The sequence below is a fragment of the Neophocaena asiaeorientalis genome, unplaced genomic scaffold (assembly GCF_003031525.2).
Source record: "Neophocaena asiaeorientalis asiaeorientalis breed wild unplaced genomic scaffold, Neophocaena_asiaeorientalis_V1.1 scaffold771, whole genome shotgun sequence".
Lineage (NCBI taxonomy): Eukaryota > Metazoa > Chordata > Mammalia > Artiodactyla > Phocoenidae > Neophocaena > Neophocaena asiaeorientalis.
In genome coordinates, this window is record NW_020171822.1 from 338,889 (window position 1) to 349,735 (window position 10,847).

The 10,847-nt window shown below is 39.2% G+C and overlaps 1 protein-coding gene across 1 annotated transcript in view; it reads left to right on the top strand.

Moving 5' to 3' along the window:
• Positions 1-10,847, top strand: part of CDKL5 (cyclin dependent kinase like 5) — a 52,569-nt gene that overhangs the window by 34,120 nt on the left and 7,602 nt on the right. Inside the window, exons 11-12 of the mRNA XM_024739336.1 lie at positions 2,355-2,478; positions 9,228-9,327. Coding sequence (XP_024595104.1) covers positions 2,355-2,478; positions 9,228-9,327 — 224 coding nt within the window. The remainder of the gene's footprint in view (positions 1-2,354; positions 2,479-9,227; positions 9,328-10,847) is intronic.

Sequence of the window (10,847 nt, forward strand, 5' to 3'; positions counted from 1 at the left end):
TGCTTTTGGGCTTCCCTGGTGGTGCAGTGGTTGAGAGTCCGCCTGCTGATGCAGGGGACAGGGGTTCACGCCCCGGCCCGGGAAGATCCCACATACCGCGGAGTGGCTGGGCCCGTGAGCCATGGCCGCTGAGCCTGCGCGTCCGGAGCCTGTGCTCCGCAACGGGAGAGACCACGACAGTGAGAGGCCCGCATACCATAAAAAAAAAAACAAAAACAAAAAAAACAAAACAAAAAAGGTGCTTTGATGTTTGACAACTGTAACAGATGTTTCAGTGGCTGAATGGATTTAGGACAGATTGAGAGAGAAAGGTATCACCTTTAAGGAGCTATGTAGTAATAGAGTGGGAGCCCCCGGGAATCCTCAGACCCTAGTGGTGAGACTGGCAGTAAGTCCACTCAGTAAGCCTCCTGAGTCCGTGAGGCTCAGCTTCTCAAAGCCTCCTTCAAAGGTCACCACGACCTTCTACAGTTGCCACATCCACACTGCCCACCTTCTCATTATTCTGTTGATCTGGGAGGACAGCTGGAAAGGGCAGGAACTGGGGGGTAACACGGACAACTGCTTGGTCATTTTAACTAGGAACCTGAGCTAAATAAATGCATACAAGTATTATGCAGGACATAATGTATATTGAATGATTAGGCTACTCTGTTCCCTCCTAGCCCAACCTTTGAGAAAAGTATAAGGCATTGAATATGCCTTTTGATGCATTTACTATTCTTTTTCTGATGCCATGGGTACTTTAGAACCTTATGGGACTAAAATTTTAATTCATATTAAAGTTAATTAAACATGGGACTTCCCTGGTGGCGCAGTGGTTAAGAATCCGCCTGCCAGTGCAGGGGACACAGGTTCGAGCCCTGGTCCACGAAGATCCCACATGCCGCAGAGCAACTAAGCCCATGCACCACAACTACTGAGCCTGCGCCCTGGAGCCCGTGAGTCACAACTACTGAGCCCGTGCACCACAACTACTGAAGCCCGCACGCTCTAGGGCCTGCGTGCCGCAGCCACTGAGCCCACGTGCCTAGAGCCCATGCTCCACAACAAAGAAGCCACCCAATGAGAAGCCCTTGCACCGCAATGAAGAGTAGCCCCCATTCACCACAACAGAGAAAGCCCACGTGCAGCAACGAAGACCCAACACAGCCAAAAATAAATAAAAAATTTTTTTAAAGTTAATTAAACAAAATATTGTAGTGTACATATAAGCAAGCCTTTTCTTCTCTCACTGTAAGTTTTACTTCCAAAGTGGATCATACATGTGTTATTTCTATAGATGTCTGGAGAGTATACTTTAATATTAAAATGTTAACTAAGTTTTCAATTAATTAATTAGTCCTTGACTTCTAGAAACACAGTTTTATTTTGATTGCAAGTGAATTAACTTGGTTACTATCAGCAAAGCCCCTCATAATCGACTTCACTGTTAGGCAGGAAGAATATTTTTATTTTAGAAAGTCCAGAAATAGAAGGAAAAGATTTAACTAGGTGAAACATTTGGAGACATCGCTTGTTTCAATCATGCTACTAAATCTAACTGGATGAAGAGTTAGTGGTATCATTGAAACGACAGATTTTTTAGTATATTTCCCATTTTCAGTCCTGCTGGCCAAGAGTCAAGTAGTATGGTGCCATTTGTCTTTATATACAGCCTGTATATTCCTTTTGTGATGAAATTTGCAATATATTTTCATTTATGACCAAGCTTAGAAATTGATAGAAAAAGATAATACCCACCCACCCCCCAAAGAAAAGCAGAAAAGTATTTACTCACATACATTGTGGTTTGTCTTTTTGTTTATTCCTGGATTGAAAACTTAGAGAAAAATAGTATTTTTGTAAAAATAACCAAATTTCTTTGGAATTGAGTTTTAAAAAATATAAAATTGATGCCACCTCCCCCAAGTGGCAAGGGTTAAACTGTAGTTTGTCTGTTCCAGTACACATACTGTTAAGAATAGATTTTACGTAGTTGGGTCTATGATGTAAGAAAGCCTCAACTTAAAAGAATGTCAAAACAGAGAGATGGGGATCATATTCACACTTTTAAGTCTCCTACGATGTTCTCCAGTTTATCAGCTGATACATCAATTTATGCCTTGAATATATATTGCCTGGTGTTAATTGACCCTTGCAAGTTACTGTCATAGGCAGTTGGAGGTGGGGGGAATGCTCCCTGGAATGCCTCCAGCCTCAGAAAACGTACGAGTTATATGAAGGGCAAATAAGGATTTTGACTTACCTTTTTGTTAGTTTATTTTGTTTGTGTGAGAGAAAGTGCAATAGAACAACATGAGAACTGCTTTAACCAAAAGAGTATATCAGTGGCTTACTTTTTCTTCATTCAGTGCCATCTCCACGTCCAGATAATTCTTTCCATGAAAATAATGTGTCAACCAGAGTCTCTTCCCTACCGTCAGAAAGCAGTTCTGGAACTAATCACTCAAAAAGACAACCAGCATTTGATCCATGGTGGGTATTTTAGCTTGTTTTTACTCTTCTTTTTTCTAATTGTAGATTTTAGATTTCATAGAAATTCTGGGTAAAACTTTTTAGCATTCTTTCCCCTGCTAGGCCTTTCTTTCTAAAGAGAGATTGTCTAATAAGGGAAATGTGATTTGTCATTATTTGTAATAGTTTCTTTCATGTTCACCATTTATATTAAATACGATGTAAAAGAAAGAAAATATCCTGGGTCAGTACATACCTCATAAGTCTTCCATCGCCTTCTTCTGACATGATTGATGTCCTTTGCTGTCTTCTCCACTTGCTGCTGTTGAATCATGTAGGAGACATTTGCTTAGCTCTTTGTGTGCACTGTCTCACTCAGTACTCACAATCAGCCTTTGAAGTAGGGGTGCCTCCCACTCTCCAGATGAGGAAACTGCAGCTTAGAAAAGGTAAGGAGCCTGCCTGGTGCTGAACAGCCAGAAACAGGGAGGAGGGAGCCGGGGTCTAGACCTAGATGCATTCTGACTCCGAAGCTCATGTCCTGTACTTCTGTGCCGCCTGACTTTCATTCAGGGTGGAAAGAGAGAAATAGGGGAACAACCCTTCATGCTACCGCAAAAATGTACTGGTAGTCAGAGGATAACATGATGTGCCAATTTTGCTTATCCTTTAATCTTTGTGTCATGTGTAATAAAAAGTTAAGGAGAGAATTATAACATACATCAAGTCTCATTAGCAGATCTTGTCTTGGGGGTAGGACTATTTTTTTAATAATGTAGACTTTATATTCTCAGCTCCCCAGAAAGACTTCCCAGAATCTAGATGTGAGGGGTGTTTAAGTATTTCATACAGCTGCTAAGCTCTCCACCAAGAGAATAAAATGGTGCCTCATTGTAACTCACTGAATTGAGAACGAGACCAATCTGTCAGATTCCATCTCTGCTGTTTACTGCCAGAATTCACACAATTTGGACCCTGTTGGCAGGGTTATATCAAGGTTTCAGTGTTACCATGCCCTATGCGGAAAATAACTTACTTATTTTTACAATAATAAAAACGGTTTTCTTAAAGCTATAAATACTTTTTCTTTTGTAAGCATACTTTATATCTATCGCCTTATTTATAAAATGAGAGTTTTAACATTAATGACTCAGAGGTTAGACCCTGGAAATAGGATATCTTGACTAGTGTCACCTTTTGGCCATGTGACCTTCAGTTCTCTGCCCCTCAGTTTCCTTGTCTGTAAAATGGGCTAAGAGTAGCACCTCCCTCATTGGGTAAATATGATCGTTAAATGAAGTCAAACATCAAAAGCATCTAGAGCAGTGCCTGGCACCGTTGTGACTTGTTAATGTTAGCAGCCATGGTTTTTGCCATTAATGTTCTCTAACTTCAGTATGACTTGCCAGGTGTCTCCTCTCCACTTACTTTGCTGATGAACTTCAGTGCATTCTTCCAACGTGTAACAGTAGACAAGATCTATACATTAACCTGAGAGCACAGGTACAACTTCTTTAAGTTAACGGCGTTGACAGTTTTCAAGTGTGGTTTTGACAAGCCGTGAGAATAGTGTCTAAGTTTTGAGAACACAGAAGTTCAGATGGAGTTGTTTTTCGTCTTGGTCATTGCATGATGAAGTGGTGATGGTTTAAAAGTGCGTCGATTGCATGTTAACATAGTCCTATGAAAATTAGGTAGGTCAGATCAAAATTAAATCCAAATGTGGGATTAACAGTCTTAACAGCATATTGTTTCTGTCTTTTTGATGATCAGTTTAAGTAGAGCTTGTTTAGACCTGGATATGTGTAGAAACCTAACAACAATTGTTTTAAAAAAGAAGCACAGTTGGGATGCTGAACTTTAGATAAGTCTTCATCAAGTCATCTTTACTCTGATACTGCTGTTATGAGGCTTGAGAGAATTCCAGAATTGCCAGGGATGAATTGGCTATATTCTTTTGTTCTTACTACCCCTCATGATAATGCTGCTATGATAGTTCTCCACGCATCATATCTAACTTAGTCTAAGTCATCCATTAAGCTTGACTTGTCTTGGATTTTTTTCTTGAACAATATCTCTCATTGGTTCACCATATTTATATTTGAGAGAAATGCCGTTTGATAACTGTTACAAAAACATGAACAAACCATGGTGACATAGTGAATTGCTGTTCCTAAATTATCACTTACCTAAGAGCAGTCTGTTTCTCCTTGTTAGTAGTACTTCCATTTCTTTGGCGAAGAGGATATTTGTACAGTGTCCACATTTCTTGCAATAGAAAAATCAAGCTACTATGTCATACTTTAAAGCGATAAATGGGTAGTGTAGTATAATACACAGAGCTGTTATTCTGGCCATCTCAGCTGTCCAGAATCCAGTTAAGAACTGGGAGATAAGCCAAAATATTTCAGAACAACAAAAATAGGGTTAATGCAGTCAGATTGATCATCTTTACTAACGGGAAAACACCTCCACCCTCCCTGTGAGCCTGTTTATTCTTCTTTTATGCACAGTTCTAGCAGTTGGCACTGAGGTTGTCAGGCGAGAAATAATCCCAGGTAACAGTACAGTGTGCAGAGGGAGAAGGATTCTAAACAATAGCTGTAGCGAGAAGAGGGGTATTTTTGCTTTTTCTCAGGCCCCAGTGGGAAAATCATTTCTGGCTGTATGGTCTTATACATAGCAGAGATATCCATGTAGAGTATATATCTTTAAAATAGGCTGCTCTTACTTTCCATAAAAAGGCAAAATGTTTAGAAAGACTGCTGTCAAAATTGGGTTAAAAATTGACACTTAAATAGTAAACCAAATTAATTAGAAATCCCAGTCGTTGAGATAAGTGAAGAATTGCTGTCACTCGCACAATCCCAGGCTTTCTCTTCTTGTAAAGTTATGAAGACATTGGTATCCATTATTGCTTGTCATGATAACTCGCAGAATTATTCCTGTAGAATTAGTCACTGACTTCCTACTCTCAGACATTAGCCGACCCACCCTAGTCACACTGGCAGGGCGGGAGGGTGGCAGGACAAGTGTCACAGAGTAAGCATCTCTCCTCTTCTGCGCGCCTTCATGCTGCTGCTCTTGGGGAGATTATGCTGGCACTTCCTGGCCCTCCATCAAACCTGTGGGTCTCTTGCCTTGAGTCTGTGAGCAGCTTGAGGTCACACTCCTTGTTTTAGTTTTTCTCTGTATCTCCAACACTTAACACAGATCCTGATGCATACACAGTACTCTGTAAGTGTTGGTTGGCTTTGATTCAGTCAGTTTTAATTCCTTCCTTTTTTTAGGTGAGTCTTTTGAATTCTCTTTCTTCTTAACCCCTTATGGAAGTAGTAGCTGTTGTGGTAGATACTGTTTGAGTCCCATGACTGTTCAGGAAGGAGACTGTTATTGTTAACCGCTCCCTCCACCCACGCACACACACACACACTCCTCCCCCATCATCCTCACTGCCCACCCCACCCCCCACTGTGCCAAGTGACTAGCTGGGTGGTCCTTCTGAAAGCTCCTGTCCCTGTGATTTATGTGATCACCCACTTGCCCTTCTCTTGTGCTGCTCCTCTTGAACCCATCTGTTGCCTGTACAGTTAGCTCAGCTCAGCACACAACTGTTGACCGTACCAGGTAGAATCAATAACAGGGTCCAGAATTCACAAATGAGATTAAGTCGTGCGGCGACTCTTACCCTTTGGGTGCACTGCTGGTTATAGATGTTCAAGTCTTTTCATTCATTTGTACAGCACACAGCTTTTTAGGTGCCTGTGTTCCAGGCAGCTTCCCTCCATCCCTAAGTCTCTCTCACAGGCTTTTCCTCTTATGTTTTTCTGTTAATTCTCTGTATGTGTATGATTCAATGTAGCTTCTCCCTCTTTGTCTTTTCCCTCTCTGTCTCCCTCTCTCTCCCGACTGGCACTCTTTCTTTCTCTCTGACTTCCTTTTGTGTCTTTTGTGATGCATGCATACTCACACCTTACACCTAGCTTTCATCCTCTAGTCCAAGGGTAATTTATTTTCTTTTTGCTTTGGCCCCTGCAATCTTTTCCCACCTGGATCTTGGCCCTACCGCCTCTCTGCAGCTCCAGTTTGAGGATGTTTTCCTCATCATTCCCCTTTCCCCCCGGGCTCTAGTTTATCCAGTTCCTCTGAAGAGACCCTGCGGAGAGTCTTTGATTCATCCTCTGTGTTTTGGGGACACAAGGAACTGCAAACACCGGGCTTTTTGTCCTGCTGCTTCTTCTCTTTCAGTACCCTTCCCCCACCCCCCCATCCTCTCACTTTCATTTTATTGGACAGACTCTTCTTCCTACCCAAATCCTGCTCCTCCTAGGACTAGTGTCTCAAGCCTTCACTTCCTCTCATGCCAATGTTAACATTCTTATAGTAACGCCCATTCCCATCCTGAGATTGTGGTCATGATGAATGTGTCCCCCTTAAAGATTTCCTGGGTTGGCAGAAAGCACTTTAACTACTGACCCTCAGCAGACCTTTGAGATTTTGTTAGACTTTAATTCTGATTAGCAAAAACTTCTACCCGTTAATCTGAGTACTCCGTTGTGCTTCTAGGTTATGTGCAGACCCCATTATGGAAGGGCATAAGCTATATCACAAGCATATAATTCTTTAACTTCTGGAAGTTACAGAACATTAGGAATAGTGTTGCTGGTTGGACTAGATGCTCTCTAAGGTTACTTTCAATTCTAAGAGTGGTGCTTTTGTGATTCCAGCAAACTACTTACACTGTTCTGCTGTGTTCCGTAGAACCCTCACATAACTGAATGCTGTGGCCTGGAATTTAGTTTAGGGCAGTCTGTCTTTAGGCCCCATCCAAGGGTTTCATCTCCTTAATCTCGACAGTACTTGTCATAAGAAACTTTGACCGAATAGGCCCAGTCTGTCGTTAGGATGAGAGTGCTTTTTCCAGCACTACAACACTGAGTTTAAAGAATCTTTAACTTTTCACTATTCCATTCTCACTCATTCCATCATGTCTGAAGCTTTTTAGCTTTCAAAATTTTATATGCATCATTCTGAGTCCCAGTGCTAATTATTTTATTGGTTGTGTTGTATTACAAAACTAACTTCAGAACTTGGAACTCTCTCAGTGAGGTTTAAAATTGCAGGTCCTAGTGAGTTTCAAGAACACTTGAGCCTACAGTACATGTTTTTCCTTCTTTGGTATTCCCATTAACTTTTAGGCCAAACACTTAAGAAGAAATGACCATTGCTCCTTCATACAGTCATGGTTTTTACTTCTTGTTTTTTGTGTGTTTGTCTCTCTCTCTCTCTAAATTGTTTCCCTTGTGGTCTTTGATCATGAGTTCGTGGCTTTTCAAATGAATTTTGTGTGGTTTGTAAAACCTTTTTATTATATCGCAGTACATGTTTGTTGTTTGAAATTAAAAAGAAGTAACAACAAATCACCAATAATCCTACTACCCAGAAATGATAACTAGTAAGATTTTTAAAAATTTTCTTCCTGCTTTTTAAAAAACGTGTGTATATATACACATATATGCCTTTTTAAAAAAATACAGTGGGGCTCATATTATGTAGAAAGTTTTGAATCCTGATGTTTTCACTTCATATTGTAGTTGGAATATTCCTTCATATTAGTGAAAAATCTATGAAGATGTGATTTTTAAAAATAGCTTCATGGTGTTTTCTATCATGTGGATCTGTAATGGTTTGTATAGATGTTTTCTGCCTTCACAGAGGTTTAATCAAGTAAAGGATGCTAGTTTGCTCATGTTTTTTTAGATGTTCTGGTAACTTTACTGTTCAGTACTCTAAAACCATAAATATGAATGAATTCTGTCACCGTTAATGTTTCTACTCTTGATTTTGGGGAATAGCTAATAGAAGGAATTCAGTCATTTGAGAAAATGGTTTTCCACGGTCATCTAGATGTTCAAATTCAAAATAGGGCCCGTGGAATGTGCCTTTTTCAAGAATGACACCATTCCAGTTGTTTTTTAAAGACCGTAAATTAATTTAAGTAATATAGGGCCTCTGTTAACATACAAGTAGTCACCTTCTTGGGGCTGGGGTGTCTTGTTTGCTCTCTTTTAATATCTCCTATTTGTATTAAAATGCCTGGTGGTGTCAGTGGTATGAAGCTTAATGTCGTTATTTTCAGTTAGAAGCTTTTTTTTCAGAAGAGTGCTTTGTATTAAAGCATTCATCCTGTCTCCATTTTTTCATACCTTATCTATTTTTTATTTAGTTTTAATAAATATATGTAAGATTTTTATAAAGGGATTTTCCAGTTTCAGGCAACTTTTATTTGTAAGGTTTATGTAGCAGTATTGTTGGTTTTTTTTTTAAATGTTCAGTACCTTGGCAAGCCACTAATAATGAACTTGTTAAGCTGGTTTTTAAAAGGTAAATAGAAAAACGAAGATACTGAAAATGTTTTTTTTTCTCTCAGAGGGTTACAGAAAAGCCATCCTTCAAAGCGTGTGCTTTTCAGACTCTCTAATTCTGAGGTTTTCAACAGCATGAAAATGGTCCTGCAGCATAGATACAGATCATTTGTAATAATGCTCAAATTGCTCGTTCAAGTGAGCCTTTGCCAAAAGGCTAATCATTAACCATGGTTGATGAGATTCAGTTCCTTCTGTGGTTTTTAGAGGCTCTTTACCTATGTGCTTGATTCTTCATGGCTATTTGAACCCGGTGTCATGCATTTTCAGTCTTCATTATGTTTGTCATATAATGGCAGGAGAATGATTGAAAGATCAATATGATAAAAATGTCTTCCCATTTAGGAAAAGTCCTGAAAACATTAGTCATTCTGAACAACTCAAGGAAAAGGAAAAACAAGGTTTTTTCAGGTCAATGAAAAAGAAAAAGAAGAAATCTCAAACAGTAAGTAGATGGCCAGTTTCTATTTACAGTGGCATCCGTATGAGTCTGCATTAGTCTGTGGGTACTTTACACTTTGTATGTGACAAAGTGAATTATTTTCTTATTGAGACTTAACATGCATATACTGTATATGTTTCTTTCTCAAATTCTATACAACTATCCTCCTCTCACAGAGCCTTTTCTAGGTTCAACAGAATCTCCAGGAATAGAAGAAATTTAATTTGGATGAAAGAGAATGCTTTAACCCTTTCTCAATAAACATCTTATCCATGTGGGTTTATATTCATGTAAAAACTATGAAGCTGCAGGATTTATTTCTCTCTGAGGGTTAAAGATACGTGAAAATTTAGGAAATGGTTTTGGTTTGTGTTTAAATCTTAAAATTCTTAACTAACCATCGTTCATTATTCTCCGCTGGCTGGTTATCTGATTCCCATGTTGACAAGTGCATTTCTGGGCTGCCTAGTCACAGACAGGTCATAGTATTTGACATTTCAGGGCTTGCTTTAGTAGGACATGTTTATCTTGTGATTGAACTGTGAAATGGAATGAGTCTCATTTCCTGAGAGCCCTCCACCTGAACCAAGGGCTGGGTGCATGGAACTGTGCAGGTCACATCACTGAACGAACCAGGCAAGGATTCTGCTGGTTAGAGACGTGAGAACACGTGGGGAAGCCAGGCCTCCAGGCCAGCAGGAACGTCTTCACCCACACAAGGCATTCTTCCTCCTTTGCTTTATGACACCTTTGAGACTAGACAAGGTTGAGTCACCCATTTTAAATTATTTTGTTTCTAGTTTTACTTCATACGTGATTGACTCTCGTTTATTTAAAAAGGAAAAAGGCATAATCAAAATGACCTACCCAGGTGGACTTCATTGATTTCATCTCTTAAGACGAATAGATTAGACTCAGTTTTTCTGAGGTCTGTTCCGTTACGAAAAGTCTAGGATTATGACTCAATGGTGAGTAAAGATGAGATAGATGATAGTAAAAAGGAATATAATATTTGAAGTAAGGATTTAATAAAGGCCTTCCGAGATTACCTTTCTAGATTACTCTTTACTTGCTTGTTTGTTAAATTTATGATGTCACTGTAATATAAATATGAGCTCATTACAGAAAAATTGAGAAAAAAATGATCATTTCTAATCTCACCACCCTATCACAACTAGTATTAGGATTTTGGTATGTTTCCTCCTAGCTTTTTGGCCTGTGCATATGTTTATGGAAAGAAGGTGGTTTTTTAGTTTGTTTTAAATAATAGTAGTCATCCTAGTATAATTTTGTATTCTGGCTTTTTAATAGTATTTCTGTCACACATACACACAATATGTACGTTACTACACAGATTTTATTATCTTCATTTTAATGGCTGCATAATATTCCTGAAATGTTTATTTAGAAAAAAAGCAAAACCTGCCTATATGGCTAACTGAAACTCACTTAAAGTAGAAGGTCCAGTCAAGATGTCACTTAGAAAAAAAAAAAAAAAAAAAAAATGTCATTTAGTTGCATAT